Source organism: Plectrocnemia conspersa, unplaced genomic scaffold (genome assembly GCF_051122295.1).
Source record: "Plectrocnemia conspersa isolate PC_06_02 unplaced genomic scaffold, ASM5112229v1 ptg000004l, whole genome shotgun sequence".
Lineage (NCBI taxonomy): Eukaryota > Metazoa > Arthropoda > Insecta > Trichoptera > Polycentropodidae > Plectrocnemia > Plectrocnemia conspersa.
Genome location: NW_028277168.1, coordinates 3,137,543 through 3,155,274, shown reverse-complemented (window position 1 = coordinate 3,155,274; position 17,732 = coordinate 3,137,543). Strand labels below are relative to the sequence as shown.

Here is a 17,732-nt window from a genome sequence, read left to right as displayed (position 1 = left end):
AATTTTAATAAATATTTCTTCAACAAAATGTTTTATTTATATTTTATTTTTATGTCACCATTTACCATTCAAGACATCAAAGTTAAATTTGTAATTTTTCTATTATGCATTTATATTTTCATAAAATCATTGCTTTTAAAAGTGGGGTAAGTCCATCGGGCCCTATAAAAAACATGTTTTTTGTTTAAATAACGCGAATATAATTATTGCATATGAATTTTTTATAAAAAAGACCGTAAACAATATTAAATTATTGCTTAGTAATATTTTTAAATCAGTTCAAACGCAAGCCATTAATTATCCAACAATAAAATAATATGGACTTGCCCCACTTTCAAAATCAACGGCCCATTTAATTTATCATATAAAATAATTTTATGTATGTTTCACGAGTCTTATTAAGTAATAAACAAAATGAAACAGAATCTCTATTCTTCTTCTTCTTCTAGCCAAAATCACAAAAAAAGGAGAAAATAAAGGGGGAGAAAGAATGTGCCATCTACGAATAAGTCTTTCATGCTTTGGCTCCACATTACATGACTTTTACGACCCAAAATTAAGATTCTTATTGGATCCGCTTGTTCTGATCTAGATTCAGCTAAAAGAAAACGTTCAAATTGTGTTAATTTAAATATTCTTCAGGAATAATTATTATTTCCCTAAAATCAGGACTCATTGGGACTACCTTATGCATAGACTTTGGAAGCATTCCTCGTATCGCAAAAGAAGCATTTTTAAGAATTATAGTTCTGATTTGTGATGGGTTGCTCATTGTCGTATCTGCTAATTTTTTAGCTGCTGTACTAACACCTTGCGTTATTACTCTCGCCCCATTTCCAGTAAGCGTAGTAAATAATATTTTATCAAAAAATTATATAACGATGTTAAAAATATATAAAAAGCCAAATTTGCACATGAGGCCTGAAATCATTGTTTTCTCCGGGCCTGAGTTCGCTTTCGGCGGCTCCGGGTGGAAGATGTATGTATTCTGACTAAATCTGCTTTCTGATAAAAATGCTATTTAACTTGTAGACGACCAAGAGAGAGGCGTTCCACTAGCAATAAAAAAATATGCAAGGTGAAAGGACAATAATATATTATACCAGCTGTAGGTCCCTCACCGTCGCGAGGTACCGCAGCTAGTGATTATTCAAGCTTTTGGTTATTAAATTTTATTTTTTAATAGTTCTGATTTTTTTTATCTAGTTTAGTATTTAACTGTTGAAATTAGATATTCGAACCATATTTTTATTGTTATTTATAAAATATTTCTTAATTACCATTAAAAACAATTTAAAATAAGTAAAATGCTTGTAGTTTGTAGCTCTCTGTTTGACTATGTGCATGAAAAATGAGCAGAAGTAGAAGTTTTCTCATCGGTTATTAGTTATAAAATAATTGTTATGCTGAAAAAAATAGAATTTATTCAAATTATACAGATGTGAATTTCAGATAAATGTTAATATTTTATATAAATCCATACTCGATGGAAATTTATTTTTAACGGAATGAATATTTCAAAGGCATTAAATAATTAGTTCTTCTGATTTCAAAACTTGAGATTTTATGATGTTTCCATCATGATCCATTTCCGCAATAGATATTTCTATACTCTTAGCTTCGATTTTCGCAGGCGTTTCCTGTTTACCTTTCAAAGACTTCTCAGAGTTTCTTAATCTTTTGTTTTTCAGTTCAGCGGGTATAAAAGACTTATTCGGGGCTCGTTTTCTCTTTCCGATTGTATTCATTTCCGGGTTCGCCTGATAGGATCTTCTCGCAGATTCAAAATTCTCATCGCTGCTCTTAGAGTTTACCAGCTTTTTTAACTCTTGATCTTTTATCGACGACAGTATTATCGCAAACGATGCGGGCTTCTCAAAATCGGCCGACGCATACTGAACCAGCTTAAAGTCATCGCCGTCGGTCAAAGTCTGATCGCTGTTCTCGTTCTGTCCGGCTATGATTTCGTTGCATACTTCGACGCTTTCGTATCTGATGGGAATGAATCTATAGAAACCGTCCTCAGATCGCTTGTATCTGAATCGCTGAAATCCAGCCGAACGACTATACCCGTGAACTTGGACGAGGTGATTCGAAAGATTGTAACCTTGCTTAAAATTCTGATCGCAACAGTGACACGCATAGAGCCCGTCTTTAAGACTGTCGTTGGTGACCTTGGAACTGTTCTTGATGATTAACCCTTCATGGCGACGGATGTGATTTTTTATGTCCTCTTTGCTGACAGCTCTGTAATCATTATAAGAAATATTAATATTGTTTCAAAAATCAAGTGGAAGTATATATAAAATGTATTAACGAATTATGAGCCACTTTTTACTGCAGATAAGTTCGCCGACATACTCAGTAATATCCCATTTGATGCAAAGAAGCAAGACGAGAAATGTTAAATGCTTCTGGGGATAAATTATTAATTACTACATAGGTACAAATATAATTGTTACAAAAATCATTTTTTACAGGAGATAGTAAAAACTAATTTTCTTCTTTGATTACAAAGAAATGCTTTATTTAATACGTTAAAAACATAATAAATTTATATCCAGTTTTTAATTAAACTATTTTATACAGTCGACCCCTCTATAGCGTAGAGATCGGGACTTCGTTATAGGGGACTAAGCACCCATACAAAATTTGAGGTTAGGTTATTGCAACTTTGTGAATAGTTTAATGTTTGTTTTAATCTTTTTAAATTTTAAGGAAGAAGACATACATATATTATCATTCAGTCTTAAATGTATACATGCATTGTTTAGTCAGTTTAATGTAAAGAATCACCGATGTTCAGGACATTGGTAACTCTTCATACAAATTGTTTGGACATTGATTGTTTTTTTGCCTTTATTTTTTTCCGTAACGAAGCTTGTACAGAATGTTCAGTACTATCTATTTTGACAATAAAAAAGACATTGGAACTTTTTCATATAAGGTTTTCAATTGTGGATGAACGTTTATGCAACTATTCGAAATGTTTTTGTTTAATTTTGAATATAAAATCATATACAAACCTGTAATTGCAATAGTGGCACGCAAACGGTCGATAGTCGAGGTGGCAGTATCTTATATGTTTAGACAAAGCTGAAGGAGAAGGCAAAGTCATATCACAGTAAGTGCATTTGAATGAATTTATATGGCGACGTGCGTGTTTTCGCAATAGTCGTTCAGAGCCGAAGAACTTTCCGCAAATTTCGCATTTGTGCTCGGCAGAATTTTTCGACTGTAACAAAAAAATATTTTAAATAAGAACCAGACATAAACGTCAGAGTCCCAATGAGAATAAAACATCGTAATACATTTAAAAGTCATCCGGAGAATAGTAAAGCCTGTTTATTCAAGATGCAGCTTTCTGCCGCACGGCAAAATCAATAAATGAATTACCGGAACCGAACCAGCTATCAGGTTAAGTAATGGAAAAATATCCGAGAACTGGGTCATGAAATTTGCCGGGTATTTGGATGCTCTAGTCAGTACTGAAGCTTGAACCCAAAAATGTGTATACTTATGTTTAAATATTTATTCCGTGAGTTTCGTAATGATTTTACGGCTTTGTTAAGGTTTTCCTCTAAAATAATAGCTACAAGATTTAGGTTTGCTGTTCAAGTGTCCTGAATAATGTGATTAGTTTTAGAATAATCATTTTGCTTTACTTACGAACCCAGGATTTGTATTTTAATTTTTGTCATTTCTAGTTGTGGATTATGTAATTTACCCGCTCCGAATATGGTTCGGAATTATTAACACTTGTTTAAATGCATCTTTGTGCATCTCGTGGGGACTGAAATTTTATAACGGTGATTTCTCAGTCTTTCTAAGTAAGCCAATGACGAAAAAGGAACAAAACTTATCATATGATAAGTCACAAGAATGCTTCTCTCGTAGTTTATATTATGTACATGCATAGATGAAAAGAGTGTAAAATGAACGTATATTTTACCTGTCGAGTGCAATGATCTTCAAAACCAGCATTGTTGGCAAAACTGATTCCGCATTGAGGGCATGCGACAACTCGCTCTTTGGTGTGTAGCCGCGAATGCAGCTTCAATTTATTGAGTGTAGCGACTCTACTCGTGCACCCGAACCAGCCGCATTGGAAAAAGCCACCTTTTTCCGCATCTACGCCTATTATATGACACTGGATATGATCGATGAACTCCTGAAATTAAGTAGAATATTTTTATGAGGCTGGCGAATGGCAAAAATATTATCTTGTAGACTAAATACTGGGAAATACCTGAATACTGGGAAATTTTAAACTGCATTTCGAGCTATTTTCTTTCCAAAAGCACGTGAACGGCGACAGACACTCGGGCAATTGGTTGCGTTCTCTAGAATCGCGTTTGCATTTATCGAGATTAAATCGTTCTTCCACGTCGAGTCCGATGGCTTTCAATCGCGTGTGATAAGCGTGAAAGTTGACATGGCGTTCCATTTCTTCGGAATTGTTTGTTTCGAAGCAACACAAGTCCCACAAGCAAGCGTATATACCTAATTCATCAAAATATTAACTGATATTATTAATAAAATATTTCAAAGAAGCGAATTTAATTGACGTTTAATACGAGGCTTAAGAAATGGAATTGTCTACATAATTTGAAAATAAAAATGAAATAAACATATTTTCACCTTCATCAGTGTTGTAATTTTTAATAGAAACATCCGAGATGTGCATTTGCACGTGTTTTTGAAATTTAGTATACAACATTGTGGTGAAACAGCATTTGATCCACTCGCAGTCTAAATGAAGTTGCAGTTCGTTGACGTTTTTCTTCCTCAGCGACTTTTGACTCCTAGTTTGAAACTGAACGCGAAAGTAACGTTAGGACTGCGGATTAACTAAGTTAACAAGGCAAGGTTAAAAATAAAAAGCGCACCTTAACAGAATCCACCTGTACCTCGCTACATTTTTTATTTTGATCCACCGCATTTGCGTCGAGCCATTTCTGGCAACTCAATATGTTGGCTTTAGTGCGTTTTGCTATTGCTATTGCTGGGCGTTCCGCTCCTGCTCCTGCTCCTGCTCCTGCTCCTGTTTCTTTCTCCATCTCCATTTTCATTTCGCATCGAACGCGAGACGAAAAAATAACGTTCTGTCAAACTGTATATGGCCATAACGATTGAATTGTCGCCCCTTTTTTTGTTGTATCCAATTTTACTATTCTCTAACTACGATATCTATCAATTTGTCAGGGACTCGTCTTTTTATAAAAATATTACGACTTACATTAAGGGAGGATCGAATGAAACATACCAAAACCGAATAAAATCGGACCATCGTTAACTACAGTTTATTCGAAGACTTTTTTTACAGTGGTTGTTTCTTTTATATTTCGATTTATTAACACTTTTTATAACAATAATACGACTTACAACTAGTGAAAATATAATGCCAATTAGACACAGTATTTTATTACAGATTTAAAGTTATGTGTTCTTTATTATTTATATACTGTGAACGGTATGCGGGACCCGCACCGGCGAGCGAGTCTCACAGAGTCGCAAAGAGAAGTCTGTCACCCGTCAAGCCTTGTCCATAATAAAACCTTAATTTAAATATATATAAACGAACCCCCTACAGCCTAAAGCCTTGATAACACTGACGTGACGTAAGCACATTTTCTACGGAGTGCTACCAAGTTTTGGGAATAATGAAACCTAAATACCAATATTTTTTTAATTGTTTGTCGTGCGCCATGCGTTTAAGTCGGTAATAAGAAGTAAACAAAAGTTATTGTGCACCTAATCAAATACCCAACAACGGCGTGGTCACACGTAGACACATACAATTGCGCGGCACTAATCCAGGGTCATGCTTCTAAATTGCTCATATTTACATATGTTATATTAGAAATACTATGTATTTACTAATTACTTTCGTATCTACTTCGTTAAAACATCAGCTGACTCACATCCTTTCATAAAAATTCATAACTCGACAACATTTCCAATATGTATCCAAAAATCACGTAAATGATTGTTATTTATATGAAAATAAATAAAATAATTGAAAAAAAAATTTTTAAGATTGTTTTTTATTTTTTTAAATTCTAAAATAAATTTCAACGACTCCACAGCCCTGATAAAAACAAAATATTTTGTATTAATTTACAAAAATATATCTCGTACATCAGTGTGTTTTTAGGTGATAAAATATTATGATGCCCTATCCATATAGTACTAGAAGAATAACTAATGGCGATTGGCGTCAAAAAGGTAATCAATTATACGGTTTACAATAATTTTTAATACACGAATTTAGTTTACAATATATAATGTCTCACTGTCTTTGATAAAAAAATTTCAAAAATACATTATGGGGGCCAATATAGATTTGTTATGGCCAAAACTGGTTGGCGCTGGAGTAGCATTGGCGTGACGGTTTTCTCTCTCTCCACTGGCAACCTTCCTGGGGTGCGGACGCATCTTCTCGCGTCTGCTCTTTTTACAATGTAAACAACTGTAATCGTCAATAAATATACTACTGCAGCGGCTCAATCTGTGTCTAATTGCCACCCGTCACCATCACGGTCCCTAAAACATTGTCAACGATAATAAAAATAATATTGAGTGACTGATGGGTCATAAAGTAATATAACCTTATTACCTAAATGTTCATTTAGCCGTTCTCCGGTGATGGGAACTTTAATGCAAATTAATAAATTAATACTGTTAACCATCGGGTGCGGATGCTCAGATCTGCCAGTCCGTTTTAAGCACGTACAGACAAATCTGTCTTTTATCACCAAGCACACAATCTGTCGTTGTGCACGCGCGTGTATGCGTTGCGACCAGCTTTAGCATACATGTACAGATATGTCCGTGGGACACCAGGACATACCTTATTGTTTACCGATGGCGGCAACTTTGGCAAATTAGTAAAGGCGAGTGGAAATGACCTGGTTCATAAAATCACTTAAGGGGCAAATTTTTACAAAAACGCTGTTAACCACACACGATCGGATTTGTCCGCCAAGCACCCGCGACGGGCAGATCTATCGAATGGGCCCGACTGTGCATGGCCAGCTATAAATCCAAAGCCCAACATAACGATGTTGACAGTATGCGAAACAGCTTACAATGTTTGTAGCTAAGAACGTGTCAATCTGTTTTCTATATATTTTTTAATCTCGAAATTTTGCCATTTTTTCAAAACAACTCCTTTTTTTTTGGAAATGAATAACTTGTATTTTTTGGCCAATTTCAAGCGAGGAAAATCTTACCTGCCCCCCCTTGGATGACGTTCCTGGTCGTGTGTTGGGAAATAAAATAATTTTGTTAAAGATGATATTTTCACAGGTTTATTTGATTAAAACCCGTAATTCATTGAATGATATGCATTTTGTGGCCAAATTCAAGGGGGGAGTCTTAATTAGTTTCGTTTTATTTTTGAGCATATTATCAAAAAATAGCACAATTGTAAATATAAAAATAAAATAAAAGCTTGCAACACTGGAAAAGAGGCGCCAATTAGTTTAGTGACAGTTAGGTTAGTCAGATATTGTTCGACGTTTTACGCGTAAGTACTTAATATGATATAACAAGTTGCTTCTATGCGTAAGATGATTTTGTTCAGTTTTATATTGAACCGAAATGTCAGACGACGTGGTCATAATGGACGTGGACGACAACAAAGCGAAATCTCCGCCGAAGGAGAAGGAGAAGGAGAAGGAATGGCATCGCCAAGTGCCGTGGGTTGAAAAGCACCGACCCCAGAAATGGGAACAATTAGTCGGACACGAAGAGACCGTTTCTCGCTTGGCTGCTTTCGCGCGGACTGGTAACGCACCACATTTACTACTAGCCGGACCTCCCGGAGTCGGCAAGACGACGACAGTCTTGTGTCTGGCTCGACATCTATTGGGAAACGCATATAAAGAAGCCGTCCTCGAATTGAACGCTTCCAACGATCGCGGAATCGACGTAGTGAGGAACAAAATCAAGATGTTCGCTCAGCAAAAGGTACATTTTTTGTTCGCGAGAGAGTCTATAATTATAATATGGTGTATAATTTTAAGGTTACGTTGCCGCCCGGACGTCACAAAATCATCATATTGGACGAAGCCGATAGCATGACCGAAGGCGCTCAGCAAGCTTTGAGGAGAACCATGGAATTGTACAGCAACACAACTCGCTTCGCACTCGCGTGCAACAACAGCGAAAAAATCATTGAACCGATTCAGTCCAGATGTGCAATGTTGAGGTTTTCCAAATTGAAAGATGATCAAATTTTAGCTAAGGTACCGATTATCGGCTAACGACTTTGGTTCGTTTTCAATTAACGTTCGATCCTTGTATTTAGATTATAGAAGTTTGTAAAAAAGAAAACGTTTCCTATTCCGAAGACGGACTCAAAGCTGTCGTATTTACGTCTCAAGGCGATATGAGACAAGCCTTGAACAACTTACAATCGACGTTCAACGGTTTCGGACATATTAATGAAGAAAACGTCTTTAAAGTATGCGACGAACCTCATCCGCTTCTCGTTAAAGAAATGTTAGAGTATTGCACCCAAGGAGATATTCGCAGCTCTTCTAAAGTATATCTTATTAATATCATCTTCGTTGTTGTTTACTACTATTTTTTATTAATGTCTTTTATTTATATTTTTTAGATTATGGCTAAATTGTGGAAGTTAGGCTATGCACCGGAAGATATAATCGGCAACATATTCAGAGTGTGCAAAGATCTGAGCATAGACGAGATGTTGAAGTTGTCGTTCATAAAAGAAATAGGATTCGCTCACATGAGAATCATCGAGGGGTTGAACTCGTTGCTGCAAATGTCCGGTTTGTTGGCTAGATTGTGCGACGCCGCTAAAGGAGGCGTTCACGTTAATAAATGATGAATAATCTCTAAACAATCAAATACTTTAATTTTATAAATAAATTATTACTTTTAATATTAATACCTCGCGTTTCATTCCGTAATAACTTATTCTTATTATATTGTATCAATTTTTTTAAAACCTTAAAACGAATATGTAATATACCAGCTATAAGGATGGTCAAACTTCAAGCTCAAAGAGCAATTTGCAGCCTTAAGGCCGCATGTGGCCTTTTGACTGACGTCAGAATTTTTTTTTATAAATAAAAATGTATTTTCTTTGATCAAAGAATTATATGCACTTTTGGAAAAAAGAGCGTAATCAACCCATGATATGTTCCCAAAATTTCTGGTACCGATTTTGAAGTCATCAATTGAAATTTTTTGAATGCGGCCTTTTTTGTTTGGAACTAACTTAATGCGGCCTTCCGACGTGAAAAGGTTCGCTACCCCTGCCATAGAGTAATGAAACAAATAGAGAGGGCGAACTTAATCTAAACAGTGAGACAAAATGTTAGAAAATGACATGTCCATATTAGGGCATGCTATCCTCTCTCACTCGCACCCGTTACTTTATATGTGAGCGAGCCAAAGGGAGGATATCTCACCACACCAATCTGCCGTGTTATTAGAGGGTCTATTGTACATATTTTTTGTATAATCTATTGTGGCGATCTTCTGTAACGCCCAACCGATTCTCGGAACGAGATAGAAAACCGCTTCCTATAAAGAGATAATAGCGACTCGATGGAAATTTCAGTGAGACATCCAAATTTAAGAAGTTTTGGTTCTGAGAACACCGTTCTCACCACCGGATGTCAGATAATTAATTTGAGCCACGGTCATGAGTAATAGTTTAGATCGTCCAAAGGAACAATGTTACCGCATACTTGATAGGGTCAATATAAGGTCATCGTACAACAAACAATGCATTTCATCTAATTCGATATTAAAATAATTCATACTCTGCTTTATCTTAAAATCACGACATTCGAAATTCCCTAGTCTCTTCTCTGGCTTCGACAGTGACGTGATAAACGTCCACGAGAAATAAAATGAGGATGAAATATCGCAAAAAATATTACACGGGGCACTGAAGTCACAGTGAAATGCAAAGCAATAGGAGCACCACATGCGGTCATATCTTGCAATTCAGTAAATTTACGGTTGGCCGTTTTATTATATTCAATTTGAAATAAAAACATTACCCAATTTTTTGTATAAATCATTTATTTGTCCAAGTTGTTTAGAGTTTAGAATCTATGTTTGGAATGGCTACATTTTTGGTGTAGATTTTCATTTATAGATAAAAAATATCACTACTAATGCGTAAAATCAGTTGATTCGATTATTATAATATTAAATCGAAGTGCAAGGTTCAACTAAATATATAACGAATTAACACCTACTAGTACACATAATTATATATTTACAAATATAAAAAACCAACGTACAATTTTAGATTTTTGTTTCTTTTCTTATTTTTTTTTTATTTAAAGGCTGTTCGTCGACTTTTTCTTGTTTTTCGTCAACAGGCGGCTTGTTTTCATTCGGCAAAGATAATTTATCTTTCATCGCTTCTTTGATAGCGTCCACCAGATCGACTGGCTCGGCTACTGACACTTTTCCGCCTAGAACCATCAAAAAAATTCAATTAGATATATAAATCTTTTCAATAATATAGATTGCGGTAACTTGCCGTTCTACTTGAACATTTTTTTTAATTTGCTGACAAAACCTTCATTTTCTCGCTTAACATCTCCGCTTTTGCCCGATTGTGTCTGATTGGACGTCGAACTAGCGCCCTTCGTGTTCGATTCGCTTTTCGAACTGACTTTATTACCTACGGTCAACGTTAAAAGAAAAAATGTAAGGTTTTTTCAGACATTTGTTAGTAATTTTTAGGGTGAATAGAAGATGGTTCATTTTAACAACAATATTTTATTCAACAAATTATTACTACAATGCGTCACTATCACATATTATTTTAGAAATAAATAAAAATTGATGCTACATTATTAAGGGCACTAGGACATGGACTTTCTTTGAAAGTTAATTATAAATTAAAGGTTTTAAAAACAAAATTGTCCACGAAAACACAAAATACACATTCCAGGGATTAACATTTGTGGTCAATGTATTCTATTCGACGACACAATTCTCAGAGAATATTTTACTATTATTAGTTAATATTTTTAAAGCTCTAGATAAAAACATAAGTATAATAATAAAATAATTAATAAGAAAATTGCATACACTTTCAATAAGAGTAAATTTACTTTAACCCATTAATATCCGAGCTTTTTGGGCATACTATTTAAATATGAATGTATGAAAAATACTATTTGCCTCTGAAGTAAATACTTTACATACTATTAAAAATGTATCTGATTTTTCAATGATGACATCTGATACTAAATAAATTTTCACTAAAGCAGTAAAAGGGTTTAAGGCCAAATTATATTTTATCTAATGTATGTATGTATAATGTTCACGTACATTTTTGTATTAGTTAGGAGGAAAAAAGCCCATTTTAAAATGAACAAATGCAAGAAAATAATGTACTTAAATGTAATTAACCCTTTCACAGTTTGAGTGACAGTTGGACGTTTATATTTTATTTCTGTTATTCTTATATACTGCTTGCATAATTATACATTTTTTGTGATTTGATGTATGTACATGCGAAGGCCAGAATTGAATTTTTATTTATATAAAAAAGTTTAAGCCGCATAGCAACATCTAATAAATGAAAGCTATAATATCAGTTTTAGACCGATATTGTCCCAATGTTTACTTGTAGTTTTAAATTTCTTACCCAGTTGTAATGTGTTGGGCTAGCACCTGTAATGTTATCTCAGTATATTTTTTAAATGTTAATATTTCTTAGCACTATACAGCTTGGTGAAAACGAAGGTTTTTATACACATTGTCTTTTTTAAATTTAAAAATTTACGATTGAGTTTTACGAGCGAGACATTAAGAAAGTTAAATGCTATCGATAATGATATCATTCAAAGGTTTTAAATATTTGTATAATCAAAATAAATAATCTCTTAAGAATATTATGTAAATATACATATATTATATATAATCTATTGTGGCGACCTTCTTTAACGCCTAACCGCTTCTCAGAACGAGATAAAAAGAGATAATAGTGATTTCTTAATGGAAAATTCAGTGAGACAACTAAATTTAACAAGTTTTGGTTCTGAGAATACCCTTCCTTCCGCCAAATGTCAAATAATGAATTAGGGCCACGGTCAGGAGTACTAGTTTAAATGGTCCAGAGTAAGAATGTTACCGTGCATTAAAGAGAGCGCCAGGGCTTCGTCCTTAGATGGATATACCTGATCAAGATCATATTTACTAGTTTAATGTCAGTTAATTTAATAAAATATTTTGTTATTAATATAAAAAGATGAATTTCATAATAAGTATTTTAAAAAATGACGCATAAGTGAGTAAGCGGTCTGTAATGTGTAATATAAAAAAAAATAATGTATATAAATCACATGTAAGATAGCAAAATATTTATTTTTATCTTTTATGTAATAAACTGTGAGAAGGTTAAAAATATATATATTCAAGGAATAGAACATATGTTACCGAAATTACTTTTATTTTTCTTGCATCTTTCTGTACACTTTTTTCTGATTGTCATCTGTATTACAATTCCAATTTAAAAAAAGTATTTCTACAATCATTCATGTTCAATGATATTTTTATTTTAACCCCTGGAATTACATCATGAAAAATCAAGCATCTATGGAGCCCTTATACATTACGTAGAAAATTATACATCATCCCTATATCGAATTCGATCTTTGTAGAATACAGAACGGGGGTCAGTTTCGATTATTGATTGCTTTTCATACTTTCTTGTTTCTAAAACTTCCGTCTTAAAAAACAATATACCACAGTAAACGAGCGCCACTACGCTGCCGAGGATAAGATTTCTATAATTTTTGGCATTTGTTATATATTCGACAAATTTTGGTTCTTTTTTTTCTTGGTTTTCCCCAGATATCTTTTCAATCTTCCCGTCGTACTCTCTAAACCCGAGCTCTTCCTTCGGTGTCGTATCAACCGATGACTTGATTGGCTTACCGTCTCTGTCATAAGTCACGCCGTAAATCTGTCCGGGGGTATCGTCTTCGAGTTCAGCGTACGCTTGCATTAGAGCCTTTTGCTTTTTTGACAACATCCTGGGTACGGCCACTTTGACGTGAATATAGTGATCGCCGTAGCCTTGCAGATTGACCTTCCTCATGCCTTTGTTGGACAGACGAATGACGCTATGAGATGAAGTTCCCGGTGTAATCTAAAATTAAAACAACGCTATAAAACCATAATTAATTTTATAAATAGTAATAGTCATTATATGATCAAACTGACTTGAATGGTATGATTTTCGAATAAGCCTTGTACTCTAACGGCTCCTCCTAACATCACTTGAGCCACAGAAACCTGTTAAAACATATATTATAAGATAAAGTGCTTGACATTTTATTTTTGATTTAGAAACAAACTTTTAATATTGCAAAATAAGAAAAAATGCTTACCGTACAATCTGTATGGATATCTGGTCCATCTCGTCTGAAATAATTAGAAGCTTCTACCCTAAATGTCACAAAGATTTCTTTATTACCGACAGACATGCGAACCGTCTGTCCATCTTCGACTCCAGCCGGCACCGGAATTGTAACTTGTTTCCTTTGCACCTAAAATAATACATTTAATAATGTAATTTTCATTATTTTATAGAATGAGATTTGAACTGTTTTGCAACTGCTATACGTTCATAACATATTCCAAAATTTAATGTTATTATTATAGAAGAAAAATATGAAATTACCGTTTGTCCTTTCCCTTCGCATTCAAAGCAAGGATGTCTGATAAAAACTTTAGAGCCGTGGCAATATCTACAGGTGGACCGCATTACAAAAGGTCCTGTAAAATAATAAAAATTAAACATAAGCACCAACTAATCATTTTTTTATATTAAGTAGTCGGTTATATTTCGATATATGAACAATTCATTTTAACACTACAGGCTGATGGGACAGCATGTGTGTCATGTTTCTGCCATCCAGATATAACCCCTGTGCGACGTTATTGTTAACATTATTAGTCTATAGCACAAACAATATATTACTATTTCTTAGCTCGTATTTTTCGGTTCAGAATTTTAATACAGTTGTAGTAAAATTTATAATAAATACATTGATTATATCAAATGGTTAGAATTATTTACACAAATCAGTCTTCATTACAGTGCACTCGTCAGTATCTATTTTATACGATCTATATTTTAATCTTAACGTCAGTTTTATTATTTATACAGTCGACCCCCCTATAGCGTAGATTGGGACTTCGTTATAGGGGACTAGGCAAGCATACAAAATTTGAGGTTAGGTTCTTTCAACTATATTTTGTGAATTTAAAAAAATCAGCAAATAAAACTTATTTCCCGTTTTTCATGTATTAAATGACACGCCCGTGAAGAATATCCTTGATTTTGCGAATGCCAGGGGAGTCAAACGTAACAGCTTTTAGAGCTATTTTTTTAAAATGCGTAAGCTTACAATGAATAAATATAAATTATCAAACTTTTTTTGCAGTATGTTTTATTTTAGGATAATAATAAAAACCTATTAATTATATTAGGAAAAAACAATAATGGTAGAAATAAAAAAAGTTAAACATCTTAAATTGTATAATTATGCATTTAATTACTGTCAGTGTCATCTAATATCATGTTTCATCGAAACTTTTTTAATACCATAATTTCATCATGACTTTCATTAATAATAGGATAATTTTCTTTATTGCCTTTTGCCTGCATTTCTTCTCGAATTTTATAATATGGCGCTTGACATTTTTCTAATTATTTTTTTAATTCAACAGATCGCTCTGTGGAACAATAATATTGAATAAATTATTATATTTACATAGGTTTTGCATTTATATTTTGAAATAAAAAATTAGCTTAAGTTTAGAATGATTACGTATTATTTGAAATGCACCAAAATTTCAATGTTGGATATAAAGTAACTTATATCATATATTTAAATATATTTTATGATTCATTGATACTGTTTTAGATTTGTAATAGATATGTATTACATAATTAAATAGTTTTATTATAAAAAATTAGAATCGTTGAAATCCTCTGAAGAGTGTATATATAATGTGTTAAAAAACGTGTACATTGATTTGCTTGATCATCATTTTTTCCATAGCTATACAAAAATAAATAATTTTTTACTGTATTTTGATGAATATCTTTGGAACGTTATAGCGCGGCGGCGTTTCGCCCGTCACAGAATACGTCTAGCGAAGTCAAGGGACAAACAGTAACAAAAACTATGCTATAAGGACTGTCGCATACGCTATAGGACACTTCGCTATATGGGGGTTTACTGTACATTGTCATTATCAATGTGTTTTAGGGCCAACTTGTTTGGTTGAAGTAGATTCGTTGAGTTAATCATGGGGTGTTCACTGACCAACGCTCGCTCGCACTTAACCCGTGCGAGCGAGATATTTTATAAGATATTTCTAAAATAAATAATTTATTGCCCATTTATATTTATAAATGTTATATATTTTTAAATTCACATGAATCGTCCTATATGTTTATATTCTGACAGTATGCTATTTTATTTTTTTTTGTTTGATATTTATTCTGACCCTGAATAATATAATTATGACCATTTATTATTTTAATTCTGGTCCTCCTATACTTTTATTCTGACCATATTCTATTTTTATTGACAATTTAATTTTTATTTTTTAAATTATTAAAACATTTTTTCCACTGCGAAGATTACCAGTGTCATAAAATAGTTTTGAAAAATTGAATTAGTTATTTACTTGTTTGTCTAATTTACTCGAAAATGGTTAGTCTATTTATTTTAACCCTTTACGTGCGGAATTAAATTTCATAAAAAGTCACAAAATGAGTCAATTATCCAATAAAAAATGAAGTTGAAGATTTAATTACAATTTTTTTATTTGTATATAGTTATTCCTTTATGCATCTATATTAACCTTCAAAATAAAAAAAAAAAAATATTTATTTTAAAAATTAAAAGTCTGCCTCCTTCTGCAAATTCTTTTCCCCTTTTTCTTGCATGACGAGGGCATGATACTGCACACTTGATAATTGCATTGGTATTTTTTGTCCTCATACATTTCATTTAATATATTTGCCAAATGAGCAGTCATTTTACGTTCAGGTTTTCATTTATTTGATTATTACATTACCGTCTTTTATTGTTAATTTTATTATTTGTACCCATATGTTTTCTGACATATTTATTACAAAGTAGTTTATCTAGTTTTAGGCATAATTTGTGCATGATGCAATACTATTTAATATGTGAAATAAAAAAATTAGTATAAGATATATGTATGTACACAAAGATTTGCAGAACTATCTTAACGGTGTAATTTCACTATATTAGGACTCCTGATAAACACAACTCAGACCAGCCCAATAAATATTTCAAGAGAGTTATAATGTTATAACCTAGCAGAACATATCCCCAATAATAAATTAAACTTAAAGACTCTTTAAGTTTTGAATTAATTAAAAATGATTTTGAATATAAAAAATGAAAAATTACGTAACCTGTAGATATGGTCTCCATGCCAGTTCCGTTGCAATATGTACATCTAATAGGTTTAGTTCCAGGCTCACATCTATGGCCTTGACACTTAGGACAAACGTCCACTACGTTGAGGTTGACATTTCTATTGACACCGCGTGCGGCTTCAGTGAATTTCAGATGTAAAGTAGTCTGAAACGCATTTTCGTTACAAAAGCAATTACATAAGATATATTCAAATAGATAAATCTGTATATGAAACCTCTTGGGCGGCGCCGTATCCAAATTGAGATTCGTTAAAATCGTCATAATAATTGGATCCCCCTTTAAAGTTAGCTTCGCCGAAGATTTTCCTAAACAACTCCTCAGGATCGATGCTGCTCTTGAAATGCCACGATTGATCGAATCCTGGAGCGCCTCGACCGCCGCCTCCCATTCCCATCTGTTCCGACGTAGCGCCGTAAGTGTCGTACTCCTTTCTTTTAGTCGAGTCTGATAGCACCTAATAAATTAATAACTTATATACTATTAATACTATTGCTAAAATCGCTAATAATTAAATATGACGTTACCTCGTAAGCTTCGGATACTTCTTGGAACTTTTTCGCCGCATTGGGGTCTTCCTTGTTAGTATCCGGATGATATTTCTTAGCGAGTTCATAGTACGATTTCTTGATGTCCTTAGCCGAACAGTTTTTAGTCACGTTCAGTATCTGGTAATAGTCTTTGCGCGCCTGGAACATGTAGCTGGACGTGTGGAAGTACTTGTTGGAAGCCGCGGTGGCTGCGAACGTTCGAGAAAGTTTGGTAAAATTAGTTCGGAGATATTATTTTTAGGTTATGTACAATGTCGATTGAGGTTACCCGCTGCGATATGAGGCTTAAGGGGGATGGATATGATGCAGCGGGAGCGAGACAACCGGGGGGCTGCGAGCGCCACTGCCCAGCCGCGCGACAGCCATCCTCGCGCCCCCATTTTCGGCGAGTCCGAAAAATACCGACGACAGACCGACTCACGGCGAGGCACTACTGCTTGACGTCTGAGAAAGTGTTGCCAGCCCGGAGGCCCTAACATTTTTATGCTGTGCACCTTTCTAAAATAAAAAATCAAATCTCAGTGCTTATTAGTGGTATGCCAATTCCTTTAAGTTATAACATCAACATGAATCAATACATAAGGTAAAAATAATTTTACCTCTAATTTTAATCAAAAATAAAATAGCCCTGTCTTGCAAGTAACAGTTTAACTTTCACAAAAACTACTTGACGATACATTAA

General features: G+C 33.8%; 3 protein-coding genes across 4 annotated transcripts; 1 reads left to right on the top strand and 2 right to left on the bottom strand.

Annotated features, from left to right (window-relative positions):
* Positions 1-1,401: 1,401 nt before the first annotated feature.
* Hinfp (Histone H4 transcription factor) lies at positions 1,402-5,134 on the bottom strand. Its single transcript, XM_088183876.1, has 6 exons — positions 4,890-5,134; positions 4,642-4,816; positions 4,250-4,503; positions 3,953-4,171; positions 3,027-3,235; positions 1,402-2,247 (listed from the first exon to the last, which is right to left on the bottom strand). Exons 1-6 carry the CDS (start codon positions 5,070-5,072, stop codon positions 1,527-1,529), a joined length of 1,761 nt encoding a protein of 586 aa, XP_088040002.1. The 5' UTR covers positions 5,073-5,134; the 3' UTR covers positions 1,402-1,526.
* A 2,270-nt stretch (positions 5,135-7,404) lies between these two features.
* On the top strand, positions 7,405-8,917 carry RfC4 (replication factor C subunit RfC4). The gene is made up of 5 exons (XM_088184754.1): positions 7,405-7,531; positions 7,589-7,974; positions 8,031-8,252; positions 8,315-8,551; positions 8,627-8,917. Exons 2-5 carry the CDS (start codon positions 7,606-7,608, stop codon positions 8,855-8,857), a joined length of 1,059 nt encoding a protein of 352 aa, XP_088040880.1. The 5' UTR covers positions 7,405-7,531; positions 7,589-7,605; the 3' UTR covers positions 8,858-8,917.
* A 1,332-nt stretch (positions 8,918-10,249) lies between these two features.
* LOC148235652 (dnaJ homolog l(2)tid, mitochondrial) lies at positions 10,250-17,504 on the bottom strand. Of its 2 annotated transcripts, XM_088184753.1 has the most exons (10): positions 17,319-17,504; positions 17,027-17,238; positions 16,717-16,956; positions 16,478-16,646; positions 13,697-13,791; positions 13,404-13,562; positions 13,237-13,308; positions 12,949-13,162; positions 10,538-10,681; positions 10,250-10,469 (listed from the first exon to the last, which is right to left on the bottom strand). In XM_088184753.1, exons 1-9 carry the CDS (start codon positions 17,428-17,430, stop codon positions 10,542-10,544), a joined length of 1,413 nt encoding a protein of 470 aa, XP_088040879.1. In that variant the 5' UTR covers positions 17,431-17,504; the 3' UTR covers positions 10,250-10,469; positions 10,538-10,541. The 2 variants fall into 2 exon arrangements, with proteins under 2 accessions (XP_088040879.1, XP_088040878.1); XM_088184752.1 differs by lacking the exon at positions 10,538-10,681.
* Positions 17,505-17,732: the final 228 nt, after the last annotated feature.